Below are 16,449 nucleotides of genomic sequence, written 5' to 3'. Positions count from 1 at the left end.
TTGTTCCACCCGTCAGCCTCTACCTCCAGATTTATGGAATTCACCACCGTTTATCACTTCTGTCTCTACCACTCATCAAAGCCACTGTCTGGCCGGGCGCAGTGGCTTATGCCTATAATCCCAGCACTTTGGGAGGCCGAGGCGGGTGGATCAGACGAGGTTAGGAGTTCGAGACCTGCCTGGCCGGCATAGTGAAACCCCATCTCTACTAAAAATACACATATTAGCTGGGCGTGATGGCACGTGCCTGTAGTCCCAGCTACTCAGGAGGCTGAGGTACGAGAATTGGTTGAACCTGGGAGGCGGAGGTTACAGGGAGCCGAGATCACACCACTGCACTCCAGCCTTGGTGACACAGTGACACTCTGTCTCAAAAAAAAAAAAAAAAAAAAGTCACCGTCTGTGATTTGCCTTGGTTACTTGATTATTGGAATAGTGTGTTCTTACAAGGTGTGCCTGCTTTCAAACTTGCCTTCCTTCAGTCTGTCCCACACAGAAGCAGCAGTGATCCTTTGAACTGTAAATTAGATCATGCTACTCTGCAGCTTAGAACCCTCCAGGGGCTCCCTGTCACACTGTAAGTCAAAGTATTTTGCCTTCTCATCACCCACCTCCCTCCCTCTACTCTGGCTCCCTGTCCTTGCTGCTCCTCCTGCACACTGGTCTGCTTGTCCTTCAGGACATTTGAAGAGCTGTGCATCTCAGATGCTTTTGCCCTCTCCTGAGAATGTTTACTTTGGGGGATGTTCTCATATCTCATCCATGTGTCATCTTCGAGGCCTTCTCTGGCCCCATCCCCACACTCCCTCCTTTCTAAAGCTTTATTTTTCCCCGTAACGTTTGTCACCATCAAATATATATTTTATGTTTTTGTAGTTTAGGTATTTTTATCCAGACATAGGTCTTTATGTTTTAACATGAAATGTTTTCTTTTAAATATATTTATTTGGGGGTCTTGAGAGCTACCTCCTTCCTCATCTCAACAGAGTCCATCCTTTTTGAGCAGGGATTTATGTGTTTGTTCTGTATGGCCGTTACTGAGTGCCCAGAGCAGTGTCTGGCATATACCAGTGGGAGCTCAGTCAGTGTTTGTTGTCTGAGTAAATGTCACTCCTGCCTTGCATCTAACCTGCAGTTTTCACAGGGGCTCATTTGTGGTTTTGCCTGCTGTGCCTTACAGCCAGTATTTGTCCATATATTTTCTATTACCCAGAGATTGTTGACATCTCATCTGCTGCACTTTGTAACCCCCATCTCTAAATCAGTGATCTCCATCATATTTTTGACCTGAAAATTTTTGTACAGTAGTCATTTTTATGTGTACCAATATATTTTACTTATGTACACATGCTATATTGATATGAATATTAGAAAACATAAGAATAGAAATCTGCCGGGCGCGGTGGCTCACGCCTGTAATCCTAGCAATTTGAGAGGCTGAGACGGACAAATCACTAGGTCAGGAGTTCGAGACCAGCCTGGCCAATATGGTGAAACCCTGTCTCTACTAAAAATACAAAAATTAGCCGGGTGTGGTGGTGTGTGCCTGTAGTCCCAGCTACTTGGGAGGCTGAGGCCGGAGAATTGCTTGAACCTGGGAGGCGGAGGTTGCAGTGAGCTGAGATTGCCCCACGCCACTGTAGCCTGAGCGACAGGGTGAGACTCCATCTTGGAAAAAATAAATAAAAATAAAAGAACAGAAACCCAAAGATCATAGGGTAGAGATGTAGATATTAAGTTCTTTAATTCACATTTATGGACTCTTTAGAAGGAGAGATTATAATTATATATACTTGATACATTGTGTTGGACTGGAAGCACTGTGAAAGATTCTTAGTCAAGGGGAGATTTTATATTCAAAGAAAATGGAAAATCCCCCTGCTTTCCTCGGAGGGAAGCACTGCACTTAGAAGTTTGATGTGTATTGGTATCGTCTTCCAGGCATTTCTTGTATCTGTGAACGTGTGCACCCTTTGTATATAAAGTGGAATTATATGTTTACTTACGCACACACACAAAGGTACATATAAAGCAGGAATTACACCACACAGAGTTCTCTGTGACGTTTTTGTTCCACTTAATATATCATGGGAGAGTCCTTGAGTGTGGACCTAGGAGCCAGACTACCGAAGGTGCAGACCCTGCAGTTTACTAGTTGACTTTAACCTTTCTGTGCCCCAGTTTCCTAATCTATAAATGAAGAATAATGGTAGCATTTACTTCAGAGTTATTGGTAGGAGTAAATGTTAAAATACATAAGCTTTCTCTGCTGATGAGTATTTACACTGGAGTCTTAGGAAGGGTCCTTGCTTATTTTCTATTCTAAAGTTGGGCTGGACATAGTGGGCCATACAGGTGCCATCAGATGGGCTCTTGTTTCTCTGTGACCCGTTCTGTTAGACCTCCTTCCTACTTTTTTCCTTGAGGTTGTTTATCTGTCCCCTAGTGAACCAGCTGGTTTGCAGGTGGTGCTTGGCTGAGAGTGTCTTGCTGTTAACAGTTACTATGGATGTCATATGCCAGCTGGTTCTGTTAAAAAAAAGTCTGTGAATACAAAGCCTTGTGAATTTTGAACATTATTTTCTGTCTGGAATTTTGAAGAACGGATTCATACAGTGGAGAAATGAATAAAGATTTTTATTTTACAAATTCCAGCACTTAGCATTTTCTTTATTCTGTTACTGTGACACCCATTTGACTGGGAAACCAAAGACTACAATTCGTCATAAGGATTCCTTTTTTTTTTTTTTTTTTTTTTTTGAGACAGATTCTCACTCTGTCACCCAGGCTGCAGTGCAGTGGTGTGATCTCACTCACCGCAGCCTCTGCCTTCCCAGGTTCAAATGATTCTCATGTTTCAGCTTCCCAAGTAGCTGGAATTACAGGCGTCTGCCACCACGCCTGGCTAATTTTTGTATTTTTAATGGAGACAGGGTTTTGCCACGTTGGCCAGGCTGGTCTCGAACTCCTGACCTCAAGTGATCCACCTGCCTTGGCCTCCCAAAGTGCTGGAATGACAGGTGTGAGCCTCTGTGCCAGGCCAGGATTCTTCTTTTAAGAGGCTGTAGTGAGCAGCATCTACCAACTTGCATCCTTGTATGTTGCATATCTTGTTTGTTTGCTTGGGGAGTAAACCAAAGTAAAAACGTCCTTTCTCAAATTAAGGACATTACAAGATTTTCTGTGTTAATGGATTGGAAGTCCTTACTATTCTTTTTTTTTTTTTTTTTAAATGGAGTCTCCCTCTGTCGCCTAGGCTGGAGTGCAGTGGCGCGACCTCTGCTCATTCAGATATCTGAATAATCTGCCTCCTGGGTTCAAGCGATTCTCCTGCCTCAGCCTCCTGAGTAGCTGGGATAACAGGCGTGCACCACCACGCCTGGCTAATTTTTGTATTTTTAGCAGAGACGGGATTTCGCCACGTTGGTCAGGCTGGTCTCGAACTCCTGACCTCATGATCTGCCCACCTTGGCCTCCCAAAATACTGGGATTACAGGCGTGAGTCACCACACCCAGCCTAGATGTCTTTACTATTCTTAAGATGGCAGTAGTCCCCAAGTTAATCTATGGATTCAACTCAATCCCTGTTTAAACCCCAAATTGCTTTTTTTGTAGAAATCAGCAAGCTGATCCTAAAATTCATATGGAAATAAAAAGGGACCGAGAATAGCCAAAACTATTGAAAAAGAGTAATGGTGGCAAGGTTATGTTGCTTGATTTCAAAACTTACTACAAAGCTAGAGTAATCAAGACTGTGTGGCACTGGCATAAGGATGACCATACAGACCCGTGGACCAGAATTGAGAATCCAGAAATAAATGCATACTTTCGCGACCCATCGATTTTTGGCAGCGGTGCTAAGACAGTTTATTGGCAAAAGAATAGGTTTTTCCACAGGTGATGCTGGGACAACTGAATATCCACATGAAAAGAATGAAGTTGGAACCTTACCTTATGTCATAAGCAAAAATTAACTCAAAATAGATCAAAAACCTGAACTTCAAAACTCTTAGGGAAAAATGTAGATATGTCTTGAATTCCAGAATGGTTTCTTAAATATGACACCAAAAGCACAAGCAGCCAAAGGAAAAAAAGATAAATTGGACTTCATCAAAATTTAGTATTTTTGTGTTTCAAAAGATACTATAAAAAAAAAAAAAAAGACAAAATGGGAGAGAATATTTAAGAAACACCTGTCTAATAATGGTCTAGTATTAAGCCAAGGCTGAGTTCTTATTTCCCCATCCTTAAGTTTACACGATACTATATTAGTGAAGTTGAATTCTGTTATTACCACATGTATCTTGAAAGAAGTTTGTTTGGATCACAGGTCCAGTTACTTTTTCCGCCCTCTCCCTCCAAAGGATTTGTCACTCTCAATAATGTTGTATACTAATTTTAAGGGGAAATACAACTCAAAATAAATCAGAAATCTGAAGCTTAAAAATGTTATGGTTTAGATGATGAAAAGGGAAAAGTACATTTAATTCATATCATATTTAGATGTAAAGCACTTAATGTTATATTGCTTAACAATGTAGCGCTTCAGTGCTCTCATCATGTGAAGTAAATAATAGAAAATTCTTTGGGTGACACGTCTGTTTTCAGCCAATCAGAAACCAGGATTATTTTGTATGTAATAATAGGGTTTACTGGAAGAGGAGCTATATAGATGGTACTTAGAGGACGTAGGGCCCTACATGTTAGGGCTTCTTAGTTGTAGCGAAGAGCAATTGGTCTGGTACGTTTAGCTTTTTCACATTTAGTTTTGAGTTCTGACTCTAGAAATGTACAACCCCATCTTTTGAATTACAGGTTTTAAGATGTTATTTGCTCTTAATATGTCTTAAGGTAACAGCCTTGATCACTGCTTTTACTTTCGATGAAATAACTTAATGAGCTGTGAAGAAAAAATTATCAGATTTTAAGGGAGAGAATTTTATGAAAATGTCTTTGAGGTTCCTATCACCTTTATGAGAATGTCTTCAAAGTTTCCTTCACCACCTCTACCAATTTTTCTTCCACTGGAGCCAGTGGACTTAGGTTCCATAACAAGCTCCTCTTGTTCACTGAATGAGCTAGACAATATTGCCCACCTTTTAAGGAAAATATCAACTGATATCAATGAAATTAAAGGAATGAAAGCAGCTATTTTGACAGTAGAAGCAAATCTTCTTGATCTAAATGTTAGAGTGTCCCAGAATGAAGCAAAAATTTCATCTTTGGAGGTTAAAATGAATGAATACTCAGCAATATCTGAATGCAACAGACAGTTTGAAGATCAAGAAGAAGATACTGAATCACAGTCAAGAACTACTGATGTAAAAATAATCGGCTTCCTTAGAAATGTTGAGAAAGGTAAACTCTTAATATACGATATGTTCTAGGTACCCATCCTTTGATCTGTATCTTTACACATATGTTGACTGTAGCTCTGATGTGGAGGGAGCAAGTTACAGAGAACTTGAATTTTTCATGGACCTTTAATGACAAATTTGGATTCTGCTTGATTTAGCTTAGAAATCTAGAATTGATCAGAATTCCATCCTCTTTAATGGAGCTCTCTAAAACGATGTTTTGAAAAGATAAATGAACCTAGAGCAATGAAGCAAAACTTGAAATGTGGAAGTGTGGTCTTTCATGTGTCTGTGTGAAATTATTTTAAAATGTCTCATTCTTTCATCATGTACTGTTGATGTGAAGGAGGCCTGTTGCAGTATTTGGATGGAAAGAGCATTCTTCCTGTAACTTTTCACCTCAGTTTTCCAAGCTTCCCACGGGAATACAACTTGACCCAAGTGTCATCTTGGTTACAGTTCCTCAGAATGTGTGTTTTTTTGCGGTAATAATTCTGGAAGGAATTCACTTTTTTGGGACGCACCAATAAAATGTCATATAACATGTTTTAAAGGAAACCAACTGATACAATTTCAAATCAAGTATAGGTTTTAAAATTTAAAAACACCTTTTAATGAAATGTGGTGCTTGGTGGGAGATTGCCCACTTAACATCTTTGCACCGAGTAAGCAAAGCCTATCCTTGCGAAGCCACCTGTAATGGATATACACAAAATTAGCATGTGGGCATCTTAGTAAGATTTCAGTATTTGCAACCCTATCAGTTACATCCCTTTGTACACTGTAGTGCAGTACCTTATAATGAGCAAGTGAGTGCCTGATGTCTGCTAAGCACTGTGGGGGCTACAGGAAAGTGTGACATTTTCCCATCCTCAAGGAGCTTAACATCAAATCGAAGATAGAAAAAATCAGTTCTTTGTCCCTATTTTGTGCAGTCAGACTGCTGAGCATATTATTAGGAATAGTAAACCTAATAGGAATTAATGTTATGAGCCTATTTTAGAAGAAATAAGTAGTTGAACATTTTCTTGTGGGAGAGCCAAAGAATTATTATCATGCTTTGCTGACATAGGGTGTGGATTGTAGAGCTGAGTGTCTTACTGTTTTCTTTGCATGCATCGAAGCCCAGAGTTTGTCTTTTAGGAACTCTAGATGATTAGAGTGTTTTGTTTTGCTATTTCGATTGTTATCTTCAAAGGTCATGAGTGATTCATGACGGTAAGAGCTCAGGTGATGGAGGGAGGTGCTTGCCATGCTTATTGTGCAGTTGGCTGTGATGCGAGCTGCTGGGCCACAAGGTGCCTTTGCCTGGATTTTCCACCTGTTTGCCACCTTTACTTTCCCCGCAGAATTCAAATTCAGGAAAACTGATGTCCTCACAGAGGGAGAACCAGGAGTGTTTTAAATTGGCATTTTTGGTTTAACCCTGAGTACAGCCTTTTTTGTCTTATATGTCTTTGGTCTATAAATACTATTAAATTGAATTGCTGAAGCTTTAAGTTACTTTTAAGACTTTAAGAACCCAGAAGGATTGATTTTTGGGAAACACATGCTGGTATTGTTTGTGTTGTAAGCTTAGTGAAGTTTTAAAATTTATATTCTAGGAACTCAACAGAGGCAATTATTATCCCGACTGCAAATCGACCCAGTAATGGCAGAAACTCTGCAGATGAGTCAAGGTTGGTTATGTTTCGAGTTGTACTGTAATCTAGCTGTTTCAGCTGCCATTTCCATTTCTTACACCCCATTTAACGTATCTCGTATCTCTTAGATCCTGCCCTAAGATGTTATATTTAGATCTGTGAAAATATTTTAGGGCCAGGAGATAAGATCTGCATTTTTTTCATGTTACATAGTGTTATAATTTTTTGCCTCATTGGAAAACTTTGTTCCTTCCACACCATTCCAAGTGTGTCCCTAGCACCGTTGGCTGTCACTCTCCTGCTGTCAGGAATGACCTGCGTTTCTGACTTACCCTCCCACTCTACCCAGCTTTTGTCATTACCATGAGTGGCTTTTGTATCCTGTTTTTCACCTGGTTAGCCTTATCCTCTTGTACTTCATTTTGGAGTCTTATCACCAGGGCCACACCTGGAACTTGTTCTAATGTTCTGGAGCCACTCTCATTTGCCTGTCTCCTTTCCTCTCCCCACAGACACACATGCCAAGGGCTACTCCAGGACTGGAGCTGATGCCTTCATTTTTATTATCTCTGTCCTCAGTGCCCAGCCCCTGCCAGATGCAGGTTCACTGTCTTAAAAATGACTGCAGGATAAACACAGGCAACCATGAGAGACCCGGAATCATCTCAGTCCTTCTGTTTCCCCTAAGTCTGTCTTTTGTGGGAAGCTCTGGTCCCTAGACCCCTCTCAGCCCTTTCCTGGATTTTCTTTCTCCTCAGTCAGGACTCCACAGTCAGTCACTCTGTTCCCTGACCCTCCCCCAGCTTTCCAGCTCAGAAAGTGCTTTTCCTCCCTAAGGGTCAGCCTCCACTGGAGGCCAGATCCCACTGGGTTGGTGAGCCACTGGCATGTCACCCACTCCTCCAACTTCATTCTCTGCCTCCTGTCTTCTCTCTGTAGAGGTGCTCAGACATTCTTTACCTATGATTTTGCTCTCTCATCTCCCAGCAGTCCATCCTGCTTCCCCCACAGGAGTATTTGAAAAGGTTGGCAGCCGAGATCTGTGTGTGGGATCCACTTCATCAGCTCTTGTGCATGTTTTCTCTTCTGCCTCCTTCAGCTTTTCATTGTACCCATGGTGCATGCAGTTTGAAACAGCAATTAGTTCTGTGAGGCTTATGAATGACTGCAGTCCTTAGCTCCTATCACATTTTTTATTCTAAGATCCCTTTGTCTCTGCGTATTCTATTAATTTTTTAAAAACATACTGATTTTGTCTATGCAGTACTTTTATTTCTCTGTGGATCTGAAAGGTGGTTTTGACATTTTTCCCCTCCCCGCTTGGTCTTGTTTTCTCTAAGTGGTCTGTTTTGGCTGTCTTTTATGCTGGAGGTTCCCCTCTGATGTCTGGGGATCCTGGGTGGTCTTACATTTAAGAGTGGAGCACTCAGAAGGTCACTGGTATTCTGGGTTCATGAGTTGGGGCATGGGGCACTTTGACTTTCTATTTGAAAGTAGACCCTGTGGTGGAAAGTGATTTGTCTTGCCTGTCTGGTTTGTGGCCACCCTGATGTCATTGCCTTTAAGACTTTCCTCTCAGGCTGGTCAGCTTCTCCAAGACAGGTTTTCAAGTAATAGCCTGGTAGTCAGAGTTCTGGGAGCTTAAGTTGGGAAAGAAGGCTGGGGGAGGCACCTCACCATTAATTATTATGTAATGTTTATGTAACCCTCCCCCCACCATTGTCAGTCCAGTACTTCTTTCATCATGGCTGGTGTCTCTTGGTCCAGGGACTCTGTTCTTACCCTCTGAAGAGTCTAAAGCTCCACTTTCTCCAAGGGAGAATGCATGCAATGGGTAAAGATTTATCAGGAAATCTAATTGCCTTTAAAAATTTTTAACAGTGTACCTTCAGGTGATTTTGTCGTAGCATCTTTCTGGCAGAGACCCTGATGCTTCATCCATAGGCCTCTCCGAAGATTATCTACAGGAAAGCACATCACCAGTCGTCCCAGGTGTCTTCAGTGTAGATGTCGGGATTGGTGTGGCAAGCATCAAAACCAAGAAAACAGTGGCCAGGTGCGGTGTCTCATGCCCATAATCCCAGCACTTTGGGAAGCCAAGGCGGGCGGATCACTTCAGGTCAGGAGTTCCAGACCAGCCTGGCCAACATGGCGAAACCTGATCTCTACTAAAAAAATACAAAAATTAGCCAGGCGTGGTGGTGTACATCTGTAATCCCAGCTACTTGGGAGGCTGAGGCAGGAGCCTTGCTTGAACCCAGGAGGTGGAGGTTGCAGTGAGCTGAGCTCGCACCACTGCACTCCAGCCTGGGTGACAGAGCAAGACTGTCTCAAAGAAAACAGATACATGGAATTAGAGTTGAAGAAGAGCTAACTGTTTCTTGGACACATCTAATACATCTCTTTTTTGCCTGTCATTTCTTCCATTTCTTCCTAAGGTCCCTTTTACTGCCAGTTCCTGAACCTTTGGAGAATCTTGTGGTCTGAATTGGATTGCTTCATTATTGCCTTAGAATTCAGCTTTTACAGATCCCCTGAGTTCTTAATCATCTGTTTTCCACTTTGAAAATTTCTTCTTACACTTACTTTCTTTGTGAGTTTATGCTTTAAAAACAAAAACAAAACCCTTATTGACATTTTTGTGGGCTTTCAAGAGGGAACAAAAAGTAAATGCATGGGGTCAGCCTGTGGTCTCTACTCAGAAGATGTTACTTACTCCCCCGTCTGTCTGGTCTCCATGTGACCTGGGCTGCTAACGTTCCGCTTGCAGAGAGGTGTGCGGGAGGGACCGGTGCACGCTTTCCTCAACCCTGGAGCATGTTATACTTGGGTTCCCATTCTTTCTCCAAGCTTTGACCTTTTGGCTTCCAGGACTTCCCTCTGTCTTTATTCTTCTCATTCCCTTTCATTCTCATGTGTCAGCTCGTCTCCATTCCTCCTCAAAAGGTTAGCTTTGCTCTCTCCCGCCTTCAACATTATTTTCATCTCTTCTGTGTTCACCCAACCTATGAACTGGTAGAACTCCTTCATCTCAGAAAGTGCAGAGTGGTGGGAAGGAGTGAAGCAGCCCCTGGGCCACTGTTGGGACCCACCTTTGATAGTTGTAAGACCTCGGTGAATCATTTAATAACTTGGAGCTGCAAACAGTCGTCTGTAACATGGGAGGAAAACGACTTTGTCGGCCTTGAGTGAGGATTCAATGAGAGACGGCCACCCTGCGTATGTTAAACACTTCTGTCACCTTCGGTTTTGACTCAGCATCTTACTTCTGTCCCCCCACCTACGGGTCAAATCTGAATTTTCGACTTCCTCTTAAACATGGGAGAGTCCCACAAAGACTTTAAATAAATCTAACATTGAAATGTGTCTTTGCCCCTTTTAACTTTGCTCTTTTTCTTTTCCTAAGTTCCTCATCCTAGCTTTCTCTTCCGCCTGTCTCCCTTTACCATCTGTACTGCCCTTGCTGGGGAAGGCAGGCATGCCCCTTCCCAGGATGGAGCGTGTCTTCTCTTCCTGTCAGGTGTGTGAGACCAGGACAGACAGCGGAGAATCTTTTCATTCAGAGCCTCACCCTCTGTCCCGGGCAACAACAGGTCGAGAACTCTGGTTCTTTCTTAACACTGTTTTTCTAAAAACCAATTTGATCAGGCCACTTCCTTCCTTAGGAAACTCTCTTGATTTCTTTTCTCTTTTTTTTTTTTTTTTTGGTTTTAGATGGAGTCTCCCTCTGTCACTCATGCTGGAGTGCAGTGGCACAATCCTGCTCATTGCAGCCTTGACCTCCTGGGCCCAAGCACTTCTTCTACCTCAGCCTCCCAAGTAGCTGGGACTACAGGCATGTGCTCCCATGCCTGGCTAATTTTATTTATTTATTTATTTTCTGGTTGATGGGAGGTTTCAAACTCCTGGGCTTATGGAATCCTTGTGCCTTGGCCTCCCAGAATGCTGGGATTACAGACGTGAACCGCCACACCAGGCCACTTGATTTCTTACTACTTATAGACCAGAATCCAGAGTCGCTGAGACATAGAAGAACCTTTATTATATGTGTCAGCCTTCCTTGCTATGCACCGCTGAGCCCACCACACACAACCTTCCAGCCATTCCACATTCTAACCTTTCTCAGATGCCTTCGGCCTTGTGAAAGCCCCTTCTACGTGCGTTTTCCTCTGCCTGAAGTGCTGTGTTTGTTTTTCCGAGTCTCTCTCTTTGTTTGTTCCTGCTTGTTCCTTTACTGCTGACTTCAGATGTTCTTCCTTGCTAAGCTTTTCATTGGTTCTTGGCTGGAGTGGGCTGCTCTGTATTCTCAGCACCTTGTTCGCATCCCTTTTGGGTCATGCTATTCTGAAATGGTATATGTGTCTGTTTTTCTTTTTTTCTTTGTGTACCTAGCTCAGTTCTATTAGTTGTTCAGTAAATACTCAGTGAATGAACATAAATGAATATCCTGTGAATTTTGGTCTCTAAGCTTTAAAAGAAGTGTATTAACTTTAGTCCGTTGATGGTGTATTGATAGGTGAGCTATTCTGGGTTGTAGGTCTTGGCGTATTTTATAAAATAGTAGATGATGTGAGTTTATGGTTATTTGCATTAAAGGCCAGTGTTTTTCTTGATACATATGGTTAAGTGTCCATTCACCTTTCAGTTCCCTTTTAAAGTAGTCCTCGGTTTATAACCAATTGGAAATTATACCACTTGAATTCTTTTTATCAGGACATGATTCTAAGTGGTACTGTGCGAAGGGAACAAACCAGATTTTGGAAAAGTGTTTCAGCACTCTGTGTATTCTAATTATAGGGAGCATTAGGACTCAAATTCTCCAGGTTTTTAGAAAAGACTTTTGTACTTTAAGGGTGTATTGTTAATATCTCTTGAGATGCCTCACCTGAGAACTTTTCTCTGCTGTGGATAGGGAGTGTTAATCAGAATCACTTGTGCCGTGCCCTAGGCGAAAAGGACTCCTTGAGTTCTTTGAAAACGTGTTTGGAATAGAATTATAGCCATATTTTCCTGAGTGGAACCAGTTGTGATTTTCCTTTGAAATAATTTGAATATATAAAAGATTGACATTCTTCTCACATGTATGATGTTGGGAATGTAAGGTATATTCAAAAGTAAACATTTGTGGCCAATTTTTTTGGCTCAGATTACTATGACATGGAATCCATGGTCCATGCAGACACAAGATCATTTATTCTGAAGAAGCCAAAGCTGTCTGAGGAAATAGTAGTGGCACCAAACCAAGAGTCGGGGATGAAGACTGCAGATTCCCTTCGGGTACTTTCAGGACACCTTATGCAGACACGGTAGATGGTTTCTTTTTCTTGTGTAGTTAATTTGTGTGATTAGATAGTAAAGGTTAACCATTCATTTGCAGCTTCCCTCCTCCCTGCCCCAACCCCTAGCGTAGAGTGCTTTCATTGATTCAGTAGGTAGCCCATGAATAGTTAGCCAAATTCAGTTTTCAAGAATTCCAGTTCATCTTTCTTGTTCAGAAATCCATTAACCTACAAATTACAACTCAGTGTATGATTTAACTCTATTAAAGATTCTTTTCTTTATGCAAATTCAGGAAATGCAAGTTTAAAAGCCAGCTGACCATAATCAGGTCAACTCTAAAGAGAGTTGGCAGATGAGGTTTAGGTGATTTTTCCCTTAGAAAATTGACTGTCTCTATAAAAGAACAAACATACATATAATTAGCGAAAATGCTGCTGGCCCCTGTGTTCTGAGCATTGATGCTAATTTTTTGGTTTATTTCCATGTTGACCCTATGAAGATCGAATGGGTGATGGGGTCAGGCTTGAGGGGAGATTGTCCTTAGTAAGTACAGGCTGGAGGGTCACTGGTGATGCCACTGTGACTGTTCATGGCCATCGTGTGTTAACAGGGAACCCACCAGTGCTGCACCTGGAAGCCCTACCTAGTCTTTTTTATTGAACCAAACGCAAAGCCAAGGGAGTGATAGTTCTGCTGAAGAGCACTTTAGGGCTCAGCGTTTTGTGTTTGTTTCCCTAATTCTATGGTATTTTTTATCTGTCTGGCAGAGATCTTGTACAACCAGATAAACCTGCAAGTCCCAAGTTTATAGTGACGCTGGATGGTGTCCCCAGCCCCCCAGGATACATGTCAGATCAAGAGGAGGACATGTGCTTTGAAGGAATGAAACCCGTAAACCAAACTGCAGCCTCAAACAAGGGACTCAGAGGTCTCCTCCACCCACAGCAGTTGCACTTGCTGAGCAGGCAGCTTGAGGACCCAAATGGTAGCTTTTCTAACGGTGTGTTGAGAGCTCAGATTTTCAGGGTGCTGTCATTGTGAAGGGAATCTTTGACTTGTTTCTCTACCTTGAATGAATATTGGTTAAAGGCCTTGCTTTTATTTATATTCAGTAATGGCCTTTTTTCTTCTTTCAGACAAACCCACCAAGTACATTTCAGACTCTTTTTCCTGTGTCTGTTTCATAGGTGGGCTGTTACTCCAGTGTGAAAATGGAGTTCAGCCATGGAACCTAAGAGACCTCTTCCGCTTACACTGGCTAAAGGATGAACCACCATTCTTGTTGCCTTCTTTACCTTTGTATTTTCTTCAGAAACTGTACTGCCACTTTGCCCTTTTATCGGCAATAGTCTCTTGCAATTAACTTGAGAGAAAAATTTAGATTTGATGCTATTTCTACCTCAGTGAAATTTCTTTGAAAGGAGTTTCTCACCCAATCTATCAAGATCTTGGAACTGTTTAAATTAATGTTGAAGGGTAATATTTAGCAGAACTCAGATGAACTCACTTCAGATAGTGCCATAGTTTTTGGCAGGTGACAGTTTCTTATCACTGTTTCTTTCCTGGGCATCAGTGGCAGCTGCAACGCCACTGATCATTTCCATTCATGATACAGAATGGTAATTATGTTCCTCATATCTTCTAAAATTTTTAGAAGCACGTCTTCATTGGCAGGAGGGATAATTACTGAATCTTAAAAGTGTACAGATTCAAAGGAAAAACAGTAATGGATTTTGAAACATTTCCTTGAGTAATCCTCTTCTTGGAAGAGATATGAAAATGTATTGAATACCTTTTTCGATCATTAAAAATAGAATAGACTTTAGAGGGAATCATGTTAGTGGAGCGATAACACTTAGCTTTATTTTAATTGGTTGCGTTTCCTGCTGTGAATCAATGACGTAGTGTCGTGGTTTTGATTAGTGGAGGGAGTTGAAAATCAGACCCTATCAGCAGGAAGAAAAACTTAAAAATAGTAAAAGCTGCAGTAGGCAGTCCCGATTTATTGACTCTGTATGTTTTGTCTAAAGAGAAGACTCCAGTGTTTTCACTACTCTTGATTTTCAATTTGGTACCTTAACTTTTTGGTCTGTTAGGATCTGGTTTCATTTAAATGTAGATGTCCATATGAGGCTTTATGGGGTATACATGTAGCAGCAGTGACACCATAAATATGTTAGTAAAAATTCTTGCCAGCACTGTGGCCATTGTGCTGACAGCCATGATGAGTGGTGAGCCTCCTTTCCCATTGCTTTGACTGGGGACTCAGTGTTTCCCTGCTGCTCAAGGATGAAGCTTTGTAAGATTAGCATAGGGGTGTGGCTGGCGAGACTCCTGCAGAACAGTTCTCAGCAGTCTCTGGTCTCTGCACCACTTCCCCTGTGAGCAGGGAGTTTGAAACTGCAATTGCTTCTGGTTGGTTTTATGTTGGGTTGTTTCAAGGATGCTACCAACAGCAACATCTGTTTTAACCTGCTGCCGTTTCACTCACTGTCACATGGCAGCACAGAGTTTATAGCTTGCTTTCTTTGTGTTTTTTTTTTTGTTGTTGTTGTTTTGAGATGGAGTCTGTCTGTCCCCCAGGCTGGAGTGCAGTGGAGCCATCTCAGCTCACTGCAACTTCTGCCTTCCAGGTTGAAGCCATTCTTCTGCCTCAGTCTCCCAAGTAGCTGGGATTACAGGCATGCGCCATCACACCTGGCTAATTTTGTAGTTTAAGTAGAGACGGGGTTTTACCATGTTGGTCAGGCTAATCTCCAACTCCTGACCTCAAGTGATCCACCAACCTCGGCCTCCCAAAGTTCTGGGATTACAGGCGTGAGCCACCGCGCCTGGCCTATAGCTTTCAATAAAAGGTGAATTTGCCTCTTAAGATTTGAACAGAAAGTTTTAATAGTTTACAAAGTCGGTGTCAGCCAGTGAAGACTAGGGGCATGACCTTCATATGACTTAATGTTTCTAAAAGAAAGATCAAGTTTCTTTGTAAGGTATTACTGTAATAATCACGTTTCTCTGTAAAGTATTATATTGTTCCTGAGTATCTAGCTACTTTGCTTTCCAGCTGGGCTTCTCTTGGGTATTCTCTTAATCTTTTATTTGTACTGTACTGGGTTCCTGTGTATATGTCATAGTCTGCTGTGTGTAATTTGTTATAGGAAAAGGGTAAGACACATTTACTCTGCAGGGATGACACAAAAACATGTAAAAGTCAGAGAAACTTCCAGTCATCTCACATTTTCTTTGGAACTGATTATTCTTGTATCTTAGAACTAAAATGACTTGTACTGTTTTGTTTTCAGACAGGGTCTCACTCCCGTTGCCCATGCTGGAGTGCATTGGCACAATCACGGCTCACTGCAGCCTCCACCTCCCAGGCTCAAGTGATTCTCCCACCTCAGCCTCCTGAGTAGTTTGTTACTACGGGTGCACACCACCATGCCTGGCTAATTTTTTGTATTTTTAGTAGAGATGGGGTTTCACCATGTTGCCCAGGCTGGTCTGAAACTCCTGAGCCCAAGTGATCTTCCCGCCTCGGCCTCCCAAAGTGCTGGGGTTATAGGCATGAGCTACCACATCCTATTTAAAGCTTAAATAGGACTTTTACTATTTTTAAAGTAGCATAGGAAACTGTTTGTATCAGGCATAGTCATAATTGCTCTTTGATGCTGCTCCTGTCTGGGCTGCATGACTGCATTTGTGTGCCTGCTCTCCTGTAGTGAGGACAGAATGTGGGTCACTGGAACAGTAAGTACTCATAGAACTAGCTGCTGCTGCTATTACGACTGGTTGCCTGTTTTGCATTTTTTCCGTTTAATCATCAGACTCTAAGGAAGACATTATTTTCTCTTTGTATAGATGAGGAAACAGAATTCAGAAAAGTTAGCTAACATTTGCACAGTGTCTGGCTGAGCAACTAACTGGCAGAGTCAGATTTTAACTGACCTCTGGCAAGAGGACTAGAGGAATGTAGTTGAAGTGATACTTGCTTTCATGAACATGAATGTGACTCATAATACGTAATACCCATGATGATATTTTGTGGGGAGTTTAAGGTGTCTCAGTCCAGAAATTAGCAGCTGATTATTGCCTGTAGCTGTAATTTTACTTATTCAGTGTTATTTGAATAAATTGCTAGCATTACAATTTCGATGAAGGCAGATTTTTGGCTT

The 16,449-nt window shown here is 41.9% G+C and overlaps 1 protein-coding gene across 17 annotated transcripts in view; it reads left to right on the top strand.

Moving 5' to 3' along the window:
• Nucleotides 1–16,449, top strand: part of ZC3H14 (zinc finger CCCH-type containing 14) — a 51,330-nt gene that overhangs the window by 27,769 nt on the left and 7,112 nt on the right. For 6 of the 17 annotated variants that reach the window (XM_012498170.2, XM_030803927.1, XM_030803931.1 and 3 more), the window contains 3 exons: nt 6,962–7,036; nt 12,147–12,306; nt 13,048–13,280. The exons of 2 other annotated variants lie outside the window; for them this stretch is intronic. In XM_012498170.2, the coding sequence (XP_012353624.2) occupies nt 6,962–7,036; nt 12,147–12,306; nt 13,048–13,280 (468 nt within the window). The remainder of the gene's footprint in view (nt 1–6,961; nt 7,037–12,146; nt 12,307–13,047; nt 13,281–16,449) is intronic. 9 more of the 17 variants (XM_030803935.1, XM_030803930.1, XM_030803929.1 and 6 more) reach the window with 4 other exon arrangements.

Source organism: Nomascus leucogenys, chromosome 22a, assembly GCF_006542625.1.
Source record: "Nomascus leucogenys isolate Asia chromosome 22a, Asia_NLE_v1, whole genome shotgun sequence".
Classification (NCBI taxonomy): Eukaryota; Metazoa; Chordata; class Mammalia; order Primates; family Hylobatidae; genus Nomascus; species Nomascus leucogenys.
The sequence above is the reverse complement of the archived record's forward strand: the minus strand, read 5'-3'. Positions and strand labels throughout refer to the sequence as shown.